Genomic DNA, 25,623 nt, shown 5'->3' on the forward strand with positions numbered 1-25,623 from the left:
AAATAACAATCAAATTTATAAAAATATTCTGGAAATATGAAAAATATTATGTACTTCACATGTGTACAAATTACATTATGTTATAGCCTTTTTCATTAGCTAAAAAAACAATAGCTTAGTCAAGCAAATAGCAATAAAATTAAACTTTTTGTGAGAGTTTTGATAAACCCTTGTATTTTTTGCATATTTAATTGGATTTGTATTAGGAGATGAGGTGCAGGAATATTGAGTGGCCAATGGGTTAAAGTGCAGTATACAATTAATTCAAGATGAATTTCTATCCATTGCATTTTGTTTACCAAAAGTAATCTAAAGAAAATAATCGAATGTCTATATACTTCATAGTTGGCGGGAGATTTGATTATGGCGGATATTTTGAACACCAGTTTGTAGCACATAGAACAGCATACAATAGTGACATTCACTATGAGACTGCCATATGCATAGTGAATACATTACACAGGGCCATTTAGATTGTGCCGCTACCTCTACCCATTCAGCAATAAGTTGCCTCTGCAACTTACTTTCTGAACGACCCTAATACATTTAACAGTCTACAGAACTCTGTAAGAGACCATAGATTACTTATTCTTGACACAAAATATTCTGCCTTAAGTCTATCGACGACATCAACACTGTGATTGTTAATATTGTAGTCTGTCACAATCACTAGTTTTTGTGCCTCATCAGGTGCCTCATTGATTGCATCATCTAGGTATGATTGAAATCAAGATGACGTTCATCTTTTCTTTTTTTGAGAGTATGAAACTGTGGTACTTCTATTAGGAGATTTATTAAATGCAATCAAGTTTGATTTGATTTTTGATTTGATAATGACTTTTTAATACTTGTAAAATCAAGTTTTTATATGTACCAAAACCACATGTTCAGAAAGAACTGACCCTTTTAGTTATGTAGATGTCATTTTCACAAAATGCAAATTAATTTGGTGCTACAATCTGAATTATTGGTAGTTTTTGAGACTTATGAAATTGCAGTGGCAATAACTTTGCAGTTATTTTGTACATTGCTTAATATATATCAATTTCAATATTCATATGATATACTTAAGATCATCAAGAACCTTAATAATGAACCCCTGTCAGGAAAATTGCCACAGTGTATTTGTAATGCTACTGAGATTAATTAATTCAACTCTGTTACAGGATTGTTACTTATCCACATTTTTTAAAATTTTAACAACTTTATTTAAACAAAACTATTATATGTTAAACATGTTGGAAAGCTTACGTTCTGAGTAATTTGTTTGTATTATAAAAATTGCTCATTTTACAATAGTTAAGTAAATGAAATAAGAATTTTTATTTTTACATAAATATTGTGCTGTCATCTTCAAAGTACTTAACGAGCAAACTAATGGTAAAACTATGCAAATAATGTCTTTAGTATATGTGAGTAGAGCTATAGCGAGCTGCAAATAATTTCAATTAATATGTGAGCGAGTAACTCAAGTCAGAATGAAGTGGAATAACAAATGACAGCCACACTATCAATGGAGTGATGTATTAAACGTTTAATGTATTAATCCTGTAGCAGCATAAGGCAGAAAATATGAGTAAGCAAGGACAACATTACTGTAAGTAGATGATTTTATTAGAAGTTCAGAGTACCACTGTGTGAGGCAACAAAAAGCAGAAAAGTATAATAAATAAGATCATGGCAATTCTGTATGATTGGACTTTAGTGCCTGGCTCTCTGATGTGTGATTTTTGACAAATGTCTGGGAGAGGGTTAAACCAAGAACATGTGTTTGTCAAAACTGAGTGAATACAACAGTCCACATGTTAAGGAATCATAGTATGATGTTTGTAGATTGATTACAGATTAAAGCCTTTAGTCGTTAAATTTCATTTTACAAATATTTGTGGTTGGAAAACATTTGTTTTGCACAGGGTGGTGAAATAGTTCCAGCTCTATTCCACCTAAAATGTGAAAGTTTCTCCGAATAGCTTTGGCCAACAATCTGACATGTATACTCATCTTCCTGTTATATATTTTACTATACGTTTTTATTTGTTCGCACACACATTTTTTATATTCATAATTATTTTGCCAACCAACCATTTTTAGTAGTTAGATAATTGATTCTGTAGAAAAAGTTGGTATTCCTGAAGTAAAATAATAACGTTTAGAAGAAAAATTATTTCTCGTCAAAACGAAATATATTATGGTTATAATTATTAGTACAAGGGTTATGTGGAAATTATTTATGTTCTTTCTTTAAATAAAATAAACAAGTGGATAGAAGGTTATATTATATACATCCAATAACAGATGGATTCCTTAAAGTTAACTATCCCAAAAGGTGTATTGGTTTTCTGAGCAGTGTAGGAACTATTGTTGTACCGAAAAATGACACCAGATGTTAGCAGACCATAACGTTTGTTTTTTAATCGCCCATTGTAGATCTTTTGGTGTTGAAGTGTATGTAACCACGTAGGTACCACGTTCCATTAATTCCATCATCAGTACTCCTTTAGAATCTTAAAACATTGTTGCTACGATTTTTTACCAGAAAAAAACATGCTGGACTTTTGTTAATTTGCGTAATGATCCCACACCTTTTGTTTTTTTAGTCTCAGGATACATGCTTACTTGATCCAAGTTTCATCTCTAGGTACTATTCTGTTCGGAAATTATATTACTTCTTGATTATAGTGTATAAAAGAGTCCAAAGTCGAAGTCAATCATTTTGTTTTGTGTTCTTCTCAAGGAGTGTTTGGGACTTGTATATAAAACTTTCGGTAGCCTAATTTGTTTGTCACTATTTTGCCACGAATTTTTATCTTGATTTTCTCAACAAATTTTTCAGTGACATAGACAGTCTGCTCCCTACACAACACTAATGTCTCTATGAATTGGTGCTGCTCAGTATTTATTACATAGCTGTGAAGAATAGAATGGCATCACGTTACCTTCCTTTTGGCGGATTTTAATTGCAGCACAGCACACATTTTGACAAATGACGAAAAAACTAGTGTTCGAACAGCCTTTACTTTTACCACAAGCAAATTCTGCTAATTTTAATTTTTTTATATTTTGGTGTAATTATTTATATTTTCCAATGTTTTCACATTTCAGTATTGATAACCATTTTGAGGAATTTTTTGTATTTAACGATATTTGATAAAAACATTTATTATAGGACTCATTCTAAAGTTTTAGTTTGGTTATCATGTAAATTTAGGTTTTACACAATATAATTCTTATGAAAGAAAAATATTGTGTTATGACATAAAAGCTTAGCCTATTATGAAAAAGTTGGTATGTAAAGTGACATCTTAAGTGTATATAAACTGTACTTTTATCAATTTTTAAAATGTATCTTTTATGTACGTGAGAAGTGGTGTGCCACTGTGAAAACAGCCTTGTTACTTCTAGGGTTATTTATTTTATTTACATGCAACAATACAGGTTACACACCCAATTACATTGTGCATGTTTCAATCAAGATGACATGCAATAATATCCACACATTCAAATATAATCCAGTCCAGTCCAGTGTTCCACCAAAATAGTTTCCATTAAATAGATAATTAAGCCTAAGGATAAATAACAGATACATATATATATATATATATATATATATATATATATATATATATAGATATAACAACGTAACTATAATAAAATTATAAACAAAATAACAACAATAATAAATAATCATAAATATTAACAAAGTCAAGATAAGCCATAACAAAAAGAACACACACACATGTGTGTGTATAATTAAAAGTATAAACATCTTAATAAAAATATTGGTAGTATAGTATATTATTGTTAAATGTGTATATGTAAGGTATTAGATAGTCTAGCTCAGTTTATATCCCTCTGACAAAGTCTTTTGTATTGATTAATATTATGTAAAAATATATCAACCTCCCCAGGCAAAGAATTATGCAATCTCATCATTGTATTCAAAGGTGATGAAAAATGTGCAATTGTACGAGAAAAATTAATGTAATGTAAATTAATTAATGTTATGTCGAACTCCTTCTTATTAGTGTAGTTCTTGGTGGATTGGTGTACTCGAGTTACATCAAGACTTACCTCTAAGATCAAACTAGGTTTTGATTAGTAAAAATCACCTCTATATGAAGTCAATTAAGGAATTTGTTTTAAAAAGTAACGCACCTAATCAGGTATTATAGAATCTTTTAACATATCATGGCATGTAGAAAAAGTAATTGGTATAAAGGAACATCTAGTTTCATTAATCAGCATTTGGACATATTCTTAATATAATAAAAAATGTCCAACATCTATAGACATGCACAAAGTCAGCAGTCCAGCAACTGGGCCTCAGATATACCCTCTCATTTATCATCTGATGACTTTAGAGCTGTCCCTTGATACAATGAATATCTGACAGATATGTGACAAGTAATCTCTACCTAAGTGCTGTTATAAGGACCCTAGCTTTGTTGTCAGTTGTCTGCTGTGGGAAGTACAAAGATATCTTTGAATTTTACTCTGAGATTTTGTGTTTTGTTCTACATATGGATTTCTTTGTTAATAATTTAGTGGAGGGGCCGTGAAAGACTGGATGCAATGCTTCCAGTTAAAACTGTTGCGTTGGATGAGGGTATACTATTTTCACTAACATCTTTAACAAGATATTGAGGTGGCGTTTTTTATGTATTTTTAAGTTTCCAAAAGTAAGGGTAGGTGTTATCTCAATTAATTTTAAATATGATGACCCATTGAGTGATATCTTATTTTAAAGGTATTGATCAGACAAAAGCAATAACACCATCAAACAAGTGTCTGATGACGCAGTTCTGGTGTGTTTCATTTGAAAACAGAGTAAAAAATTCCAACTTAAATTGGAAGTTTGTTTTATAGAATCTATTAAAGAGACATCAAATTTGTATCAGTCTCATTGGTTTAACATAACCTTGAAAACTTTGTGTCATACAATGGAGTTACTGTTGAAAGAGTACAGCTTCTGGAAGGTTTCTGCCTCTCTAAGTTTCAAACTTTTGGAAGCTCTTGGCATCTAAAAATTCCCTCAATATTAAACTTTCCAGATTCATTAAACTTTTGCTTTTGGGAGATCTCAGCCATCAGGAGCTCCCATAAACTGGAGACTCCCTCAACTAGGTTTCAACCTTAAGAATTAAATAGTCTCTTAAAGTCCAGTCCAAGGTCTTACTGGACTTTGATAACGAATTATGTAAAAGATGACAATAGAACAAATTCCACTCATATTCAATCTAGTTGTGTACAGGGCATTTTCTTTTGTCGCTAATATATTTTCCTAATCTGTCACACTACTCATTACTGTAATGGAGTTGCTTTATCTCTTCAGTTATTACTGTCTATGTCGGTATTGATAGGAGCACAAGAGCTTGTGGACCCTCTATAAAATTAAATAATCAGTTGTTACAGGTAGAGTACTGAATTCGCAGTAAATTATTTCATGTTTCAGGAAATAAAAAAAAGATGCCTTAAGTGACAGTGTAGTACGCATCAAGTAAAACGAGACAGAGCTTATCAGATCACAGCTCCTTATATATGGGTGAGGTGAGGGGAGGGAAGGAAACATTTCTTCATAGGGCCCAATACAGACCACTCCCCGTAACTGCTTCTGAAGCAGCTCACGGCTGTAGTCAGTCTTAGTTCTCAAAATCAGGCAGTTTTTATTATAGGCTACTTGATCTGTGCGGGAATAGTACATTTTGTCTATGCATTTATTTTATTATTTATTTTTATATACAGATAAATAACTTCACATTGTATATAAAAATATATAATTTACTTGTTAACTAATAAATTGTTTTTAATAATTGCAATAAAATAGAGATCCTAATTCAGAGGACCAAATCGGGACCACCCGTCAGACGGACGGGATCACATGATGTCTCCACCAATGAGAAGTGGCAATTAAATCGGACGATGGGTCCAATGGTCACAGAATAAGCTCACCAGTATTGATTTTACTCTGAACTATTTCAAAGATAGCAAGGAGTCTTGTGCTGAATACTAAACACTAAAACATTCTCAGCTAGATATATTGCAAATATTATATTATGATGTGATTTTTTTTTTTTTGATAACGGAAATTATCTGTAACTGTAAGTACACAGTTTGTTGTAGAAGAACTTGCAATTATATAGCCGGTGGCCCTAACTCCTCTGTTTAGAGATGAGAAATGTTATAGTCTGGCATCTGTTCACAGTCAATGTCTCGGGTGGATATTTTATTTAATCAGTACAGGTAACATACACTGTTGTGAAAAAAAACTATTGTTTGCTATTTTATCAAGGTTATTAATAAAAAGAGGACTCATATGGACAAGAGAGTGTGTGACATTATAAAATTGCAAGTAAACCTCATATTTCCACGCAATGTCTTCCTCAGTTGTATCTCTTTTTGAGACAGAAAAACTCTTAAAATATTTGGAGAAATTTCCTGACAAGTTAATCAAAGGTTTAACCTAAGCTTAAGACTTAGGTAGAATTCATATTTAAAACTAATTTCAGAGAGTACTCATTTCTAGAAAAATTGTCTTACTACTTAAGGTGAATTCATATATAGAACTGATTTCAGAGACATACATAGTGCGGTGAGTCTTTTGTAGTTTGTTCTTAAAAACAATAGAAAGCTGTAAGCTTTTTTCATTTTGTAACAATCCCAGCGATGACTGCAGAGGCGGAAAGAAGGTTATTGATTTTTAAGTGAATAACACATTTTTAAGATAAAGTATGAATCAGTTTACTAACAGCCTTAGAAATGCTTGCAATTTAGAAATATATGTTTAATAAAATATCAAATTAATGAATGAAAAAGTCATTGATGTTGTTGCATAAGAGAAAGAAAAATGGATATACAATGTAATGGCTATAAAATTTAAAACATTTCAATTAAAAATCTTTAAATTAAATATGTTTATTGTATAAAGTTTTGATTATTTTCCTTTTTACTGTATTTTAATCAGTAACAACTTTAAAAATACTGTACAATTATAAAGTACTTAATTATGTGAACCTCCAGTGTTATTACTCACAAGCTACTACTTGTAAATGCTGTTTTTTTTTTGTTTTTTTTTTCCTGGATTGCCCTTTAAACCATGTTGGAATATGGAAGAGATTCACAACCTGTTCCTGATCCAAAAGTTCAACTGGTACATCCATGGTTACTTAGAGGTCAGCTGTGTTAACACCACCGCAATCAGTTTCTGAAGGACCTTCTAAGAGATCACAGTTATTGGTTCTATCAGTATGTTCTCTACTGCTATCTTAAATATGATAACAACATCTTGAAAAAGTCTCAATGAAGGGCATCAAGACCAAAGAGGACACTACTCTGTCCAAGAGGAAACAAAGTGTGAGACTTTGTGAGTGACCGCAACTGGACCATATCTCCAGAACAGCTTCTATGGTACGACTGACTGTTCATACTATGATTGGGAGATGTGAAATGAAAGAGATTGGGAGAAAACTTTTCTTATATTTTAGCCTGGTGATGTACAACTGCCTCCCTGAATGTGTCAGAGAGGTCCTGTCAAGTTTTCAAAAAGAAATTTTAAAATATTTTATTTGGCATGTTTATGTAACTACTAGCATTTACCCAAGGCTTCACACACAATTTTGTAAGTTTTGCACGTGTATGAGCACTTCTGGTTCAAGTGAATTATATTTCCAACACCATAGTTGATTTCTCCTTGTTTCCCCAATCAAAGAAATATATAAAAAAGTTTATATTTATGGCCATTGTACTTTATTCCAGTCTTTGTATTTTTTGCCATAGTTGATTTAGCCTTGTTTGCCCGATCAAGGAAATATATATAGGGTCGTCTGAGGAAAGGAAAACATTTTAATAGGTGATTATAGACCTAAAAGAGGCCAAAAGTTCATATAGACATATGTCTGGAAATGCTTCGTTAACGAGATAAGGCTAGTGAAAGAGTTCTTCCAGACACCCACTCCAAGGATTAAATAAAACCAAACTGAAAACATTAGAATGGTAATTAAGACAGACATGTGAACGTTTCATGTGAATTTTGACCTGAAAAATTAAGTAAACTACGTTCCAAAATCCCTTAGTTTGTAAAATAATTGCTTAAAAATAAAAAATTATTTTAAAGCATGATTTTTATGTTTTAGGTGCTATAATTTCATTAAATAGCTAACAAATACATAAATACATGAACAAAGATTGTAGAGAATTTAATTCTGAGAAAATTTATGTAAATAATGTCAATAGCTAATATATAGGAGTCTGACAGACTGCTTCACCTAATAGAATCAAAGTATAGAGGTTATTGTTTTCTTTAGAAAATATTGTTAAAATATCTACTGCAATTTTAAATGATGGCTTAAAATCATTCAAAACTCCTCCAATAATGTGAGGCACTTTCAAGGTGCATCATCATCACAGTAACTCTAGATAGATACTTATCATCATATACAGCACAGGGCTTGGCTAAAATGATAATAAAGGTGCTATAAAATTATAATACAATAAAAGTGAATCTCACAAGTCACCATCTGAAAATAAATTAAATTACGAAAGAGCTAAATAAAACTAAACTTAATTCTTTTACCCATCCCTGATTTTATCCATTGATGAAAATGTCTTTATTACACACATCTTTATTTACAACATGCTTCACTGTTTCAGTAGTTTTTGGAACCATGACAGTATTTGAAGCAGAGTGCTATGCACAGAACCAATCCACAGTCAGCGTGGGCTTTACAACTTGTAGTGTTTCACGTGATGTTTTGGTTCTCACGTTGTGATTTTGCTCTCATGACACTGTCTATAATGAACTTTTGTTCTATATTGGCACAACTGAAGGAAAATATCTCTGTAATATTCTAAGTGTTGTGGCTCCAGTCGAAGGTTGTTCTTTATTCAGAGGCCTTTTTAGTATCTTGAGTTTCTTTTCTAGGAGCTGTCTAGGTGAAATTGAGGCAACATTGTTTCAATTCAGTTTTAGTAAGATATTAAGCATGAGCATAGAGAACAGAGAGATACAAACTGGTACAAGAGAACTGAAACTTGCAATTTAAAAAATGCACTTGAAAAACTAGAAAACAATAACATTCTGTTTCTAAAATCTTGCACTATGTACTTTCGTAATAGTTCCTTAGTTGAATGTTGAGTGTAGTAGTAAACAAAAAGCATTACTTTGGAGTTTTAGTAGTTCAAATAAACACTATTAGAGGTCAATGTGTATCATCTTACAGCTGTCAGGCTTTGAGTTGTGAAACAGCTCTTTGGAAACACAATAAAATGGACATGGAAGTTGGACGCAAAAGTGGGGTCATCCATCTTAACATGGGTGAGGTGGTTTAGATGTTAAGTATCAAATAATCTCAGGCATGAAGGGACAGCACAACACAATCATAATGATTACCCAGCACAAATTATGAGGAGGTTGAATAAGTCTAATTTTAATAAGATAACAGAAAAAAGGCACATATAGGATGACCAAATTCTGAACTGGAAGAAATTGGGTAAAACCATTTTGATGAAGGTTTTCCAATGTGACTTTCTTAATTAAATACAAGTTTATTAAGAATCTCATTAAAAATATTAATTTTTTATCAGAGAAATCCAAGTTGCAACAGTTAATCTAAGAAATTTTGTCATTTTATGGATTGGCAACTTGCACTTCCCTTTTCCATATTTTATAAACTCCCTTTTACTAAAAGAAAATAATAAATAATATTGGATGTGCTTTTGAACCCATTGGTAGGTTTTTGTCCTTGATGTTATTTTATTTGAGACAAAATTATCCTACATATTATTCCTAATATCCTATTCAGCACATTCCAAAACTTTCATACATTTTTAAACTCTCCACATTAATTAGTTAAAACTTAATAGAGCTATTTTGTTAATAGTTGTGAAAAATATCATGTATTGAAATATCATGTATAATAACCTTCAATCTTTGTAATTTCAGAACTTTTAAAATAATACTAAAATGATCTATAAATTATATTGGAAAATTATGAGTGTTTGTGGAGATGATTGATGATAACATAACTTTTGACATATTCCAAAACTATTTTAAAATTACAACCTCCAAATAGACATTTTCACTGGTTTACATTAACCAAATGGTTCATGGAGGTGTCTGGTAAATCAGAAATGATTTCCTATTGAATAACAGGTAAGTCATAGGCATATCCTTTATAATGGCATAATAAACACTTCTGAAAATAATGTGACAGTTTATTTGACCTTTCTGATATATTTACCAGATACCTCCATAAACCATTTGTTTAATACAAAATTAATATTTGGAATAAAATTCTTATCGAACTTGTATTTCATTAAAAAAGTGCAACTGGAATGAAGTTTACATTAAAAATTAGTTATTTTAAATGTGAGTGTAAACAAAATAGTTTTTTTTCATACTCACAAGTAGTGTAAGTTTTGTCCATATACCAAAGTTATTGATATATTCCATGTTCTAGGCACCAACCCAAGTCAAATTCCCAACCCAAGTATCCGACTGACAGCCTTGGGTAGAGCTTCGACGATGGACATTGTAGGAGACCTGTTGAGAAAAGTTGGGGTAAGTGAGTCTGGTCATTTTCAAAACTATTTTACTTTTTTTTGTGTTGGCATTATTTCCTCACTTTGGAATTCTGTATTTTTAATAACCTTTGTAGAATTGTATTTAGGATATAATTATTACAGCATGCGTAGTTAGATGGCTGAGAATTGCTTTTGTTACAAAGTTAAACGCAGCCTAGTAAGTTGAAATCACTAGTAGTCATAGTTATGGAACGCTTTAATGTGAAAGTCCTTTCTCACCCTCTGAATTAGTAAATAGATGACCATTTTCAAATACCCATTATGAGTTTTTTAATAAAATAATTTGAAGTAACTTTTTATAGTTTTAAAATTATTTGAAATGAAGGGGGAAGGGGCTAACACAAATATTAAAAAAAGGCCTCTCAGGTAGCACACACAATATTAGAACATATAGATAAGACAGTAGCAGTTCCACCATAAAAATAAATGGTATCTGTTTGATTATGCAAGAGATAACTTGGAGGTTGGAAACAACTCTAAATTTTTCTTATAGAGTTTCTTATTGTGCATGGTAACTCACTCTTATTCATAAAAAAAAATTCATAGTAAAAATTACACAATAAAATCTGTCATATCCGGCCTAATAAGGAGCCGGAGTAGGCTAGATAAAATTAAATACAGATATGGAATTCGAAGCACAATGTAAATATGAAGACTTTAAATATGCACTGGCACTGTTTTCCATAAATTTATATACATTTACGATATGGCAAATGTTTATCCCATTGGTAACTTTAAAAACCGATCTACTGACTTGATATTTTTTGGTTACATTTTGTTGTTGTTATGCATGTAAAATAAAACGGAATTCCCAGGGTTATTAATACAATATAATTAAGAACAAAAAATGAATCATTCATAAATGTAAAATATTTAAAATTTAGATCTGTACTTAATGAAAACGTAAAAGAAGACATTCACATACCTATTTTCACTTATATCATGGCTCTGCCAAGGTCATTGCTTCTAAAATTGTATAGGCGAGGTTGTTGAAAGGTAAAACGTAAGGTTTGGATTTCATATGTCCCCTTCCATTAATGTTTGAGCAAATTTATGCATGGTAACCATTTTAATGGCTCCATTTTTCAAAAGAGACTAAAGCTATATATGACCTAATCGGCCAAAGACATTAGTCTGGGAAGCGGTTAAGTAACGCTTCACATAGACATAGCCATTAAGTTGCTTATATTGCTAGGGCAAGCATTAGTAATATTTTACTCAAATATACATTTATCAGTCAACTAATGTTTGTGGGACTATTTTTGTAATATTATTAGGGGTTATATGTGTTTGATTTATTAAGCATATTACTATTAGTGTTTAACTAATTCAAGCAAGTAAATATTTTCATCCAAAATCATTTTTGATTATTGTTGAAAAATGTGTTTTGGGATAATATGGCATCTGCTAATAGGTTTTACCATGGAATAGTAAAGTAAAGTCATGTTGAAATAAAAGTTGTTAAATATTATTCTATAATACGAGGTGTGTTTTTTTAGTAAGTACAGTTTTGAAATTCCTGTGCTTACCTTAGCGCTTCTACCGTCTTCTGTAAGCCACAGATGCAAGTGCAACAAAAATCGCTTGGTTTTATATAAAATATACCACATATTTTAAATATTTTCCAAATAGCCATATTTCAAATGCCCCCGTCAATTGAGAAAAAAAAATTGAGATCTTGTTTACTGTGAAGTATGTGCTGTTATTTGTTGGTTGGTGCTAAAGGCGCAAAAGCAGTTAAAATTCACCATCAGAACTGTGAAGTATGGACAAAACATTATGACTGATGTAATAGCATTCAAATGAGTAAGAGCTTTAAAAAATGGCCGAAAGAATTTTCTTGATAAGAAACGGAGTGGAAAATCCTCAATGATTATAGACAATTTGGTGTAGAAAGTGGATGATAAAGTGAAAATGAATAGACATTTAACAATATTTATGTTATCAAGGGAATTTCCTCAAGTTTTTAAAAATTTAAAGAGTTTTATCGATTTGTTGCTGAGAAATTTGATTTGCTGTATGACAATGTCTGTCTACATGCGGCAAGAAGAACTCAATATCTCATCACAGCATTTTGGTAGTAACAATTTAGCACCTGGTGTATGTGGATTAATATTGGTGGCTTTTTTATGTAGAAAAGTAGACAAAAATGTGCAATTGTTACAAAAAGTTTACTTGATGTTTGTTATATATCAAAACTGCAATTATTTAAGAAAACATGCCTCTTAATAAAATACAATATTAATAGTTGTAAGAAAGTGTAATATTTGAAAATACCAAACAATTATTTTATAACAAGTGGATCAATAATAATACCAATACAACAGAATATTGAGTCCTGACAGAATGTGACGTAAGTTCTATCAACCAATGAAAGTAATTTCATCACACTTGTTACTATGGCGCATGGCAAAATGTTACATGATTGTACTCTGTTTATTTACAACTTTATTTATTTTGTGATTTTCTCGTAGCCTTCATGTTATTAGACCAGAGTAAAATTGTTAGAATCTAACTTTGACTTTTGGACCCCAAATCAATAGAGTTCTTCTTTGGACTAATAGGGACCTGCATAACATGTTTAAACTGTCTATGACTCTATCAATAGTCATCACATAAATGGACTAATAGATGAATAGGCAACAACTCTATTTTAAGGAGGCCTTGTAGGGATGTGTGAATATTATTGTATTAAACATAAGTGTGAATATTATACTAAACAGATGTGTGAATATATACTGTGATACTGTGCATCGTAATATTTCAACAAGTTTTAGGTTATTTCTCTCCTACAGAAAGAAAACAGATGCCATTTAGGACATGGTGGTTGAAAATTGGTTTTCTTGCTAATTCCAACTTTGTTGTATCAAAATCTACAATTGAGGTGTAATTTGTGTGTGTTATCATCCCCTACCATTTACCACCAATAATATAGAAACACATCAAATTATAATATTACAGATCCTTAGTGGCTGTTTGAAAAGTTTTATCAATTGGTTGAAGAGAGCTGATAGAGGGTTTTTACTCAACCTGCTGCTGTTATCTTGTTCCAAGTAGTACACTTTCTGTTCCTCCTAACACAATTTTACTCGTCAAATATAAAAATACAAACGACATTTTATATTCTACGTTTGTAAATCATTTAAGTAATTTCACAAATTCTAATAATTTTAAAAATCCAGTACTTATAAAATACAAAATCACAGTTGTACTTATACTAGTTACATTTTATTGTTGTGGCATTGTTTTGCCAATAAATGTCTAGTTAGCATTAATAAATTCAGTTAACAAAATTAAACATGTTAATATTTATGTCATGTCATAAGTAGGATATAACAAAAATTTGGCATGCAAGGAAAAGAGTGGACGGATTGCACAAACATACTTTAATGCTTAATGCATTTATTTACAAAAACTTTAATTTCGATACCTTAAAATTTATTGTTTTAATTGGTGTATTCTTTATGTCTCATGCACATAGAAATTGTTTCATTACAATTTTATTCAAATTATTTCTCTTCAGCAGTTTTTTTTTAATTGTGTTTTAAAAGACTAGTATAGTTTTTTCTTAAATGTACATGTCTAGCTTTTTATGATTTAGCTTTATTTCTGTTTTTTTATTTTAAATTTTAAACTCTACGTTTTCTTTTGGTTTAAGTTTTATATTAAACATCTTTTTATTAGACAACAGTTTTTCTTCCATTAATAATTTAACAAATTTTAAAAAACATTTTCAAAAGTTTGGCTTTAGAAAGTGTTTCTCAAAAACTTCGGTGATATCATGTTGTCAATATATTTTTGTTTCTAGAAAAATAAAAATATACTTTTTGTTTGGGAGTAATTTATTTTAAGGTTTTTTTTACATTTGGAGAAACTGAAATAAATAATTAAAGATAATCAATGCCTGTTAACTTTTATTTAAATTAAAGCTCTCTGAGTTATTTTATGCTTTCTCTTTTTGCTATTAAGTTTTACATTTGTTTGTTCTTTTATGTTGGCCAGCTTGAGAAGTGGTTGTGTGCTGCCTGTGACAGGATCAAATGCGTCTGTCCCAATCCTCGTCCTAACCCTTTCTCCTTTCCACGGCAGTAGTTCATATTGTAATTGTTTTCTAGATTAAATGTGTTAGACTACGAGTGTACCTTTCCTATACATAACTGTACAGTATATATTCTTACAACGGTGATAGTAACCATACATTTAGAAATTTAAGGCAACTATTGTGTGGGTAATATTGTTTTGTGATATAAATTTAAAAAAAATTGTACCTAAAAATGTATTTTCACATCGGTTTGTTAATATTTTGTCTGATTTTTGTTACTTATGTGGGTATTAATAAATATTATTGATTAATTTATGTGTTTAAAATATTGTGATGAATGCTAGAGAATTTGCTCAACAATAAATAAACCCTATTATAGCATAGAGTTATGATTTTTTGAAACTTGTTTAAAACACAATAGGTAAATATTGAGAATTTGTTCCGATTTCAGGTGAGTTCAAAGTGTCAGTCACCTGAGAAGTATGTGTGTGGTCAAAATTACTAATAAAATTTGTTCTGCTTGTGTTTTTGTTTTTTCTCTCTTTCATGTCATAAAAAAGTCATTGTTTAATGACCATTTTTATTTGTGAGAACTAAAAATAAATTGTAGGACAGTGGATTTGGACATTACATTTTCTCTGCTAAAATTATGCTTTGAAATTGTACTAATTTTGAGAAAAAAAAGATAGTCATTAGATTGCACATTTCTTTTGTAGTTTTATAAAACATTTATTGTATTATGTAATTTATAACAAAATTACAGTTAGATATGTGATAAGATACAACAAATTAAAAAAAAAACTGAATTTTAGTATATTTCAGATAATTGTGATTCTCAAAATATCTACAAAGAAAAATATTTTGTTGTATATAATTTTGTGCTATGGATTTCTCAAAATATTACCGACACTTGAATTTTGCCAAATTTATGTGCTAATCTCTTAATCAATAGGCGAATCAAAATGAAAAGTACGGTTTAGACCTACAGTAACAAAAAATATCAGTCAAATTATAATTCTTTTACAAACATTTGTACTAATCACTAAACAAAACCACAACATTAAATTATATTACATCTTAAGTTATTAAATAAACGCAATGGAACTTACGTTTGCTAACCAAGTAAACAACCAACATACCAAACTCCAGACCTGTCCATGAAGCCAGTGTTAGGATTTTAAATAGTGGAATAATGGTTAGTTAGTATCGCTTTCATAGTTAATATGGATATAATAATCACTAATGTGATATTAGTGCCTTAACACAATGATTTAATGTGATACTTAGCAATAATAAGGGTACAAACCTAACATAATTTAATAATTGTAAATATATTTTGTACATAACTGTTATTTATTGTAAGAATTAATTGTATTAAGGCAAACATACTTAATATATAGACAAGTTTTATATAACTGAAGTTAAACATAATAATAATAGAACAGTACCATTATAATTTGGGATAATTTGGAAGGAATAATATTTTCCCTTAATGTTTGTAAATTTAACATTTCCTCAATCAAAAACAGAAATATGGTAATAACTTTATTTTGTAATATGCATTTTTTTTGGTTTTGAAATATAATATAATTTTTTTGCAATTAATTGTGGTTTAATATTTATCTTATGCTTTAATCGTAAAATGCATTATACCGTTATAATGCTTGCATAACTTCATTTAAACTTCATGTAATTGGAGCGGTGGAGGGGGTCCGACTGGTCAGCTTCGGTAGAGGGACTCACCACTATTCAGCCACACTTTAATTCAGTTGCATGCGGTTGTGTGTTGACACAGGGATTCTTGTGACATGTGATTTTTTATGGTGTCATGGAGCGGACCATCGAGCAATGCTACGCTGTTAAGTTTTGTTTTAAACTCTGAAAATCTGCGTCTGTGACTCTTGAACTCATTAAACAGGCTTATGGGGATGGTGGCTTAAGCCGCACAAAAGTTTTTGAGTGGCACAAAATGTGTAAGAAAGACCGGGAGCTTGTCGAAGACGATCACTGCATTGGACGCCTGATGACCACTCGAACCGATGCTCAGGTGGCCAAAGTGGAAACAAAGTTTTGGACTCTGGGTTTAACCATCTTGTTTATTTGTGAGGAGAGCCTTTTAGTTGGAACCATTTACACCATTGTAACAGAGGGTGAGGAAATTGTGCACAAATCTGGTGCCAAAGACTTGAGTGAGGAACAAAAACTGTTGCTGATGGAAACACTGCAAGAAATTTGGACTGTGTTCAGAAAGATGAAAATTTTGTCGGCAACATTATTACTGGCGATGAATCGTGGGTGTTCCAGTATAACCTGGAAACAAAACGTCAAAGTTCAGAATAGCACACGCAGGGGTCACCGCGTCTGAAACAAGCTCAGATAACAATGTTGAATGTTTTATTTAACCAACATTGAATTATTCATAAAGAGTTTGTGCTTACTGGAATGACCGTAAATGTTGAATTTTATATGCAAGTACTGACACGCCTCCAAAATCGTATAAAACACATGCAACCACCCATTGTAAAGAATTGGAAACTTCACCATGACAATGCGTCGTGCCATGCTGCGATTGTTGTGCGGCAGCTGCTGGCAAAATTCGGCGTAACAACATTGTCACACACCCCTACAGCCCAGTCCTGGCTCTACCAGACTTTCTTGTTTCCACGAATGAAAAGGTAGCTCAAAGGACATATGTTTGATTCCATGGAGGAGGCTCAATAGGCAACGACAAAAGTTTTGAACAGTATTCAGGAAACCAACTTCCAGCGGGCTTTTGACAAGTGGCAGACGCACCGAACTAAATGTATCTATGCAGGAGGAATGTATTTTTAAGACTATTAAGTAATTGTAATGACACCTACAACAAATTTTGATTTTTGGAACCAGTCTCGATACTTATTAAATAGACCCTGTATATGAAAATGTCTCAGAATTATTCTTGTTCATTTTGATTTTACTATTAGAATTGGTTTGTATTATTGTTTTATTTGAAGAATGTAGTAAGATACAATAATTTTTTAATGTAGATAAATTGTTTATTGTTTATCGCCATTAAAGTAAATTAATTCTTTGTTTAAAGCTCATTATTAAAGATTGGTTAACATAAATAGATAACAGCATTTTGAACATTTGCCTTTATGTTGTTACAAAAACTTTTACAAGTTTATCTCTTTTACCTTTTTTTAGCTCAGACCACTATGTTTGTAACAGTTAGTTATTTCTGTAAAAGAATTTAAATAAATTATATTTTACTACTCATTTACTTAATTTGAGTAAAATTTATTATGCAACTAACCCACATTTTTTACGAATTATTATAGCCAATATCAATTATTTATATCGCCAATGTAGTCTGTGTGATTAGAATTTTCACTTCAACCAGGAATTTTGTTCCTTAAGTTATCAACTCTAAATTGTAAATGTTTATTTTAGTATAAAGAACTAAGGGTATAAATTTTCTATGGAGACAGAGTAAGGTCTCATAGAGTAAAATAAGTTGACAAATAGTTATCACTCATTCTTGTATGAGAACCACTGCCGTACCTCTCCTCTCCTCAACATTTACTCCCGAGTTGAAACAACGTGTGAACACATGGCAGCTGCTCGCAGGTCTGTACATGCACAGGCTTGCGCTTGCACGCTGTAACACGTGTGATCAGACTAACAACCCATCAGCTTGTGCCATACTAACTCTGGGCACTCGCGTTGAGCAATTTCTTATTATGTAATATTTACAAAATTCTATTGTATAGTGTTTATAATCTTTTGCAGTAACATGTTGCACAGTACATTTAGAATGATTTATTGTGCAATATTATGTTATGAATCTAATTATAGAATCAATGTTGACACCTTGAGCTGAGATTGTGTGGAGTGCATGGAAATCTCAATTAATTTAAGTTTGCTTTTTCTTGATGACTGTAACCTTTTTTATATTTAATTTAACTCAAGTAATTTTGTAATATTTATACATTTCATTTTATTGAAATTGTTACAATTGTGCTGAAAAAGATAATATCTTCAACTAATAAAATATCCATGTATAATGCGCATAAAAATGATCCACCAGTACACTTTGAAAATGGCACACAATATACACTATTCTATAGTTCTAATTGTTTTTAAATAAGAATAGTACGTACATGTTTGTAACATTTAAAATGTTATAAAGAATTAACAAATTTGGTGTAATGACCTAGAGGGTGGTCTTACTGTGGTCTAAAAAGATCGGGACTCATTACCGAACATTGAATACAGGCTAAATTTGGAACATTATTTATTATGTAGAAATAGGACACCTACAATATTAACGTATTCGACTAAAATGTTCAATATATAGATTCAATCACCACATATTATGTTTACATGATACAATATAAACTGCAAACAAGTACAATGGTATTATTTTGTCAGGTCCCAAAATAACCATAAATTATTTTAATATTAATACTATAAACCTACAGCTCATAAAGGTGAATAGTAATGCACATTTCATTAAATTTGATCTACAATAGTCCAACATTCAAATGAACCAACCATGAAGCAAGTCCCACTTGATATGCTAATTGATCTTCTATAACAAACATACATGGAGGAATATGAAGAAAAGAAAAAGAGGACTTTGCTTTAATGATCTGTTATAAAAAAGAAAATTGTACAAATATTTTAAATCTTGAACACTATGAAACAAAAACATACCCAAGACTCACTTGATGTTTTCTTGGCATCAAACTCTGCTTTTGGGAATGTTAACTTTTAGTGTAGTATAAATGGAACTTAGTAATACATAGTGCCAATGTTCTTGTGGAGTTAGTTGGCTGGTGTAATCATGCATGTAAATGTGCTTATTTTAAATCCTTTTATGACCAAACAATATTTTGGAACTGTTTTAGTGTGAACATTGTCTTCACTGATAGAGGCACAAATCTGACAAACCAGTAATATGATTTATTACCAATGTATGATTTAGCATAGGTTTTAAAGTTTAATTATGAGTTGTAAGTCTCTCCAAGCATATCTTGCAAACTGATTTTCAAATGAATTCATCAAACCAATGCAATGGAATTTTGAAGAAACCGACATAACTTAATTGTTATATAGATGGATGGACAATCCTTTTGATCCCCAAAATCAATAGGGATTTTCTTTGGACCAAGAAGAAATTTACCAATTGCAAGGTTTTGGGACCTTTGTATTAAATCATCACATAGACGGCAGATGGACAGACAGATTGACTGCCCTTTGACCTTTTGACCGCAAAATCAAGACCACTCTTCTTTACACTAAGGGGAATTCATGTACCAAGTTTTAAGTCTCTAGATCCTTTCTATGGAGACATAACAAGGTAGGTAGAAGACAGACACGTAGATATACTACGTATGGATATACTAACTGTTAACCTTTTGATCCCAAAATCAGTAGGGTTGATTTTGGACCAAGTGGAATCTGTGTACTAAGTTCCATTTGTCTAAGACTTTAATATAAAGAGTACACAGACGGCATGGTTTTAAGAATGGCTTGTCAGGTTAATATTAACCCTTTGAACGCCGATATAAATTTAGTAATTTTTTAGATTACGCTCATTTAAGGTGAAAAAATAAAAATGAAAATTCCTTAAAGCTAATTTTTTTATTCATTCCTAATGACTAATAGTCACACAAAAAAAAATAAATTTTACAATATTGTAATACTTGCATTAAAATAATCACATTTTTTCATAATAATGTAATATTTAAATCAAAATCAAATTTAGGTTACTGAGTAATCAAATGCATGTGATGAAAAATATGAAAACTATGTACAAGGATACGAAAACAAATAAAGTGTAATATGCTGATCTTGATTAGTTTGATAAGTTCTGATAATAATAGATTTAGGCAGTTGTACGGTAAACTTCAAAACAAAATCGGGAGGAAGCCATGGGGTCTCGGGACATGACTTGCAGCCATAATTACACAACAGAAAAGAAACAATAAAAACTTTATTATAACACCTAAAACATGGTAACAATAAATTTTTACAACTTTTTGTATAAGGAATAACAACGCAAGAACACTTCCCAAAGGCGCAATGCGTGCTCCACTGACAGTCGGTAATGGCGGATAGTATCGTCATCGGCGTACAGACGGGAGTGGGAGAACAGCTGCCAGCAACAAAAAAATTTACTGTTTACCTACTGCGGCCAGCTGACAGCTGCAACTGGATTTTTTGGTCAAGCCAGTACATTACTTTGTATTGTGGCTTATGAATTGAACTTATAAACTTCAAAAACAGTAATAAAATATATTTTTATCGATCGGCGGATTATTTCGTCTTTGGCGTTATAAGACCAAAAAACATCGCAGATTATTCCGTCTACGGCGTGCTAAGGGTTAAAACGCCCATTTATTTGTAGCGCAGGCAACATAGTCCTATGAGAAGATGAATGTAAAGATGAAGATTCTTTTGGAATTCAACTGTAGACTACAACATTCAACCAATTTCTCACAAAAGAAAAATCAGGATGCATCCTTGGTACTGTTCCAACTGGTGGTAGAAATATCTTAAAAACATCTGTTTAACATCACCGTAAATATGAAGAGATGGATAACTTATTTATGAGATCAACTGTTTACAGGATTAGTTGGATGGGGCTCCAAAAACATTCTTATTGTACACCATTTTCTTCTCTGTTCAGAGAGTAAAACTACTATTTTACCTGTCTCTAAGAAATGAAAAGAACCAAATGAAAAAAAATTTAAGCTTAATTTATAAAACCTCAATTCAGTTAAAAACATGCTTTGTGTAATTCACAGAATCAAATGCTTTGTAAAAGTCAGATGTTGTGAGAATAAATATTTTTTATAATAAGAATTTAGTACTGTCATTAAATATACAAATAAACAAAAATTGTGTGTCTTTTTAAATATTTTATTTTCATACCAATATATGTATAGGATGGTCATGACCTAGTCTTAAAATGTTTTGTGGGTGATAATGCAAGATAAATGCAAATCAAATACTGAAATTAAAGTTTTTGTTACTCACACACACCCAGTGAAAAATTATTTTAGTTTTTTAATAAAAACATAAACATTTCACCAAAGTTGTAAAATTACTATGAAATTTTGACACATTTCTCAAATTTTATTAATACCATTGTACGGATAACTTTTAATTGGTCTGAATCTCCAGAAATATTAATTAAATCGATTAAAACTGGGTAGTTCAAATTTTTTGAAAAAATTTAACCAACTTAAAAAGCTGAGATTCACAATTTTTTTAATGCTAGAGACTAGCAAATGTTATACGTAGAAACTGCTTCAAAACCTGAGCTTTCAGCAATTATGATATATCGTTTTTTTTTTTTCATTTAAGTACAGTTATGTGAGTTTCGATAGTGTAAAACACGATATGATAAAAATTTCGCTTAGCAAAGCACAACTGGATAGCGTCATGACTTACACTGACACTGAGACATATTTTTCAATTATTAATTACTTATTACTTATTAATTTATATTATCAATTTTTAGGGATCTAAAATTAGTTGTGTTACAATGTTACCCATTGTAGCTGTGGATAAGGTAGGCTAGTAAGTATTTTGAAAATTTAATTTATATGGTTTAACTGTCTATAGCTTGTTATTCTTGTTATGTTTAATCCAGGTAAAGTGTGTTGTTTCATGTATTTATGGATTAAAATCGTAATCTAATTGTTTCTAGGCGCTGGAAGCAAAGCTGGCATCCTGTAGGAACACCAATGGGGACACTTACACGAGGTGAGAGTATGCTTAGTTTGAGGGTAGAAATTAAAACGTATTCGTCATAAATTGTCAATATATTCTTTTAGATTTATTTGTTCATGAAAAATTTGAATTACATAGAAAATTTCATTGTGTAACACAAATGGTGCCCAAGGTACCCAAAATATTTTGCCATAGAGCTGTGCTTACTGCATTCACACTGTTATTCAAAATAAAGAAAAGATGTTTCTGCCCAAGTTGATCCCCTAGCATAATCTTTTTAAACTTTTTCAACATTAAAACTGTTTAATCAGTGTCCAAACAGGAAGCAAATGTTCACAGCTACATGTAGTTCACTAAAACTTGCCATCATAAAAAAACAAATAGGGAAGACAGATAAGATGACGGGTCGACAAAAAGAGCAGCACTAAACTGCCAATGAATGCAGGCACCGTGTACACGTGTAGTGACAATAGAATTGTGTACTTTGTAAGCCCTGAACCTGATAGCATTATTTCAATTTTTTCGGTACCCAGTTGTGATACATTTCTAATACAAGATGAAATAACAAACATATCACAACATTTTATTACGTTATATAGTCTAAAGTACGCTGTATTTAATGGAGTAATAAAAAAATGTCATGTTCTCACAAAAATTATAATAATATTGAATAAAATAGTTTACTAGAAAACAATGTACCTACTATCAGTAGAGGAAAATGCAACTTTGAAAAATAACAACACGATTTAGTTAAATTGGTGAATGGGAAGAAAACAAATTCTTTTGCATGTAAACAGTCATGGGAAAGGTTTTATATGGAATATAAACAACTGTCAAGTTGAGTATGAGACCTGGGGTTTTGTGAAATTGAGTGGACATACAAGACAAGTATTAGCTTATCATAATAAAGAAGGAGAAAAGTATCCCAAGACGATGTGCTTGTGATAGTATCCAGAACCAATGATGTCACTGTAAATCTTGGAATCAAATGCATTAAAGAAGAAACTCTGGAAAAAACTAACGATGCCAAAATTTGCGTACATTACAATAATTGTTACATCTACTATTTGTACTCGTACTATATTTTCAAAAATGATCTTAGATGTAATTTCAATTGAGATATCCAGCTGATGAAATTCACATTAAATAGATACCAATCCAATTATAACAACTAAGGAAATGTCATCAAATAACATTTGTACTCACATTAGATTCATTTACCTACTTGCTGTGCATCTGTCATGTGCTCCTTATCAATTATATGTGTAACTTTTTAGATTTATGTTGTCAATTATGCCTTTGGCTTGTTCATTGCTATGTTTTTGATAATTTGTCCATTACGTCCATGTTAATCCTGAGAGTCTCGGCAGGTCACTCTTGTCTGACCACAACAGATTTATCACAGAACTCACTTCTACTCAGGTAATTGATCTGTTGACTCAGCAGGTCACACCTGGTAATTAGCTGTTATTTTAATGTCCGCTTGGCAAATACCTAATCGTGTATGTCATACCAACTCGTATTTAAAATTGGTATTATCTGAGCTCTGATCCATTAAATCACTCGGGGATTATGAACCAGAGTTCCCCAATTGTTGAACACTACTTAAGAGATTACAGATTTTTTCAGCCATACCTAAGTAAGGATCATAACACTATAAATAATTTTGAAACTGTCCAATACAGTGGATCAAACATTGTTATTGGCGGAGCTGACAGACTGGACATGATAAGTATTCTCTGATCTGACATAGAGAACTTTGATAGCTACCCTTAGAAGGAAGTCCTATGTAATGCAATCTAATATAAGAAAAACCTAGCAGTAAGGGTCAACTTTTGTCTTAAGCTTGATAACTGAAAAAGAGGATGGCCAGTTTTAAAAACATAGTGTTTCAGTTTTGTTTCCACACTCTGGCAATGTGCAAAGGTCTGTTATGTTTTAAAATCATCCATCTAATAATCTTTTTTATACATTAACCATGTATTTTCAAAGGACATAAAAGGGGCTATTACTAGTTTCTTCAGATATTTTTCAAAATCCAAAATCACATTTGGCTGGCGCCTGAGGAATTTTGTAGATATCAGTTAGTTATGAAGTAATTCTTATCCTCCCATATATTTAAATGTTTGAAATGCTTTATTAGTACCAGACTAATCCAGAATAACTTGTTTTAAACCTAGTGTATCAGGTGATTCATGTCATCCTTCTACTGACTGTTGGCCGAGCATTAGTGAAGCCTATCCCTTAAGAAGATGGAACAATTTTATTTCTGTATGTCTGTCTGCACGATATCTTTATTATGAACTAATCTATGGACTTGCGAAGTGTATGAAGCTCCATATGAGGAACACTGAGTTCGATAATGGTGCATGTCACTTCACAGGATTTGGCTGAGCATTAGCAAATATTTTTATATTGGTCTTATGAGTAACCTTGATGAAGGCTTTGGGAAAATAGCAGAATAAATAACTTTGTAAACATCCATAGGAGATTTTAACATGTTACATAATAATACATGTAACCTAGCTACTCCAATATATTCAACTTCATTTCAAGGGGACTTGGTGTGTAGATTTGTATTATCTAACACTGAAATGAAACCCAATTTAAAAACAATGAACAAAAATGTATCATGTATCAGGATGTCTCAAGAAAAATTGCATGTGTAGACTTCAAATTTCATATGAAACTTCATTTCTACATAGGCAAGAATGGGTTCTATGATGGTGCATGTCCAACCTTGGAATTTGGCTGAGCACCATTGAAGCCTATCACTCATTAGGCTGACACAATTTCTCTTTTGTTTGCTGGGGAATGTACAAAGTTATTTTCTGTATGATTGTATTCTTTCTAGCTTCAATAATTACATGAGCTATAGACTGTATTGTATAAAAAAATTATTGCATTGAATCTCAGCAAAACCTGTTACATGACACATAGTTTGTCATACTCCTACCTTGTTTATTATATATATGAAACTCATTATCTAGTATTAAAACTAATGATAGGCTCTGTAATTAACTACTCAGAAATTGTCACTTAAAATTATCCATAAACCATTAGTTCTTAGATTAGGAATAATATTTTTCTGACAAATATTAGTTCATATATTAGGAATAATAATATTCTTCTGAAGAACAAACCAAATGTTATATTTTTTTCTGGTTTAATTATCAAATTTTTATTTTGTTAGTGTTGCAGTAAGATATCACAGCATTTCTTGACTTAATATGTTGAAATAAATGGTTTTATCATTACAATTTAAAAATGTAATAATT

At 31.1% G+C, this 25,623-nt stretch overlaps 1 protein-coding gene across 2 annotated transcripts in view; it reads left to right on the top strand.

Moving 5' to 3' along the window:
- The window catches only part of LOC124372310 (nuclear distribution protein nudE-like 1-A), a gene marked incomplete at its 5' end in the record, with an annotated part of 49,015 nt that overhangs the window by 21,082 nt on the left and 2,310 nt on the right, over positions 1–25,623 (top strand). Inside the window, 2 exon segments of one of the 2 annotated variants that reach the window (XM_046830689.1) lie at positions 10,455–10,555; positions 22,323–22,378. In XM_046830689.1, coding sequence (XP_046686645.1) covers positions 10,455–10,555; positions 22,323–22,378 — 157 coding nt within the window. 2 annotated transcript variants of the gene reach the window in all.

This window comes from Homalodisca vitripennis, unplaced genomic scaffold, assembly GCF_021130785.1.
Source record: "Homalodisca vitripennis isolate AUS2020 unplaced genomic scaffold, UT_GWSS_2.1 ScUCBcl_2810;HRSCAF=7915, whole genome shotgun sequence".
In the NCBI taxonomy this organism is placed as follows: domain Eukaryota; kingdom Metazoa; phylum Arthropoda; class Insecta; order Hemiptera; family Cicadellidae; genus Homalodisca; species Homalodisca vitripennis.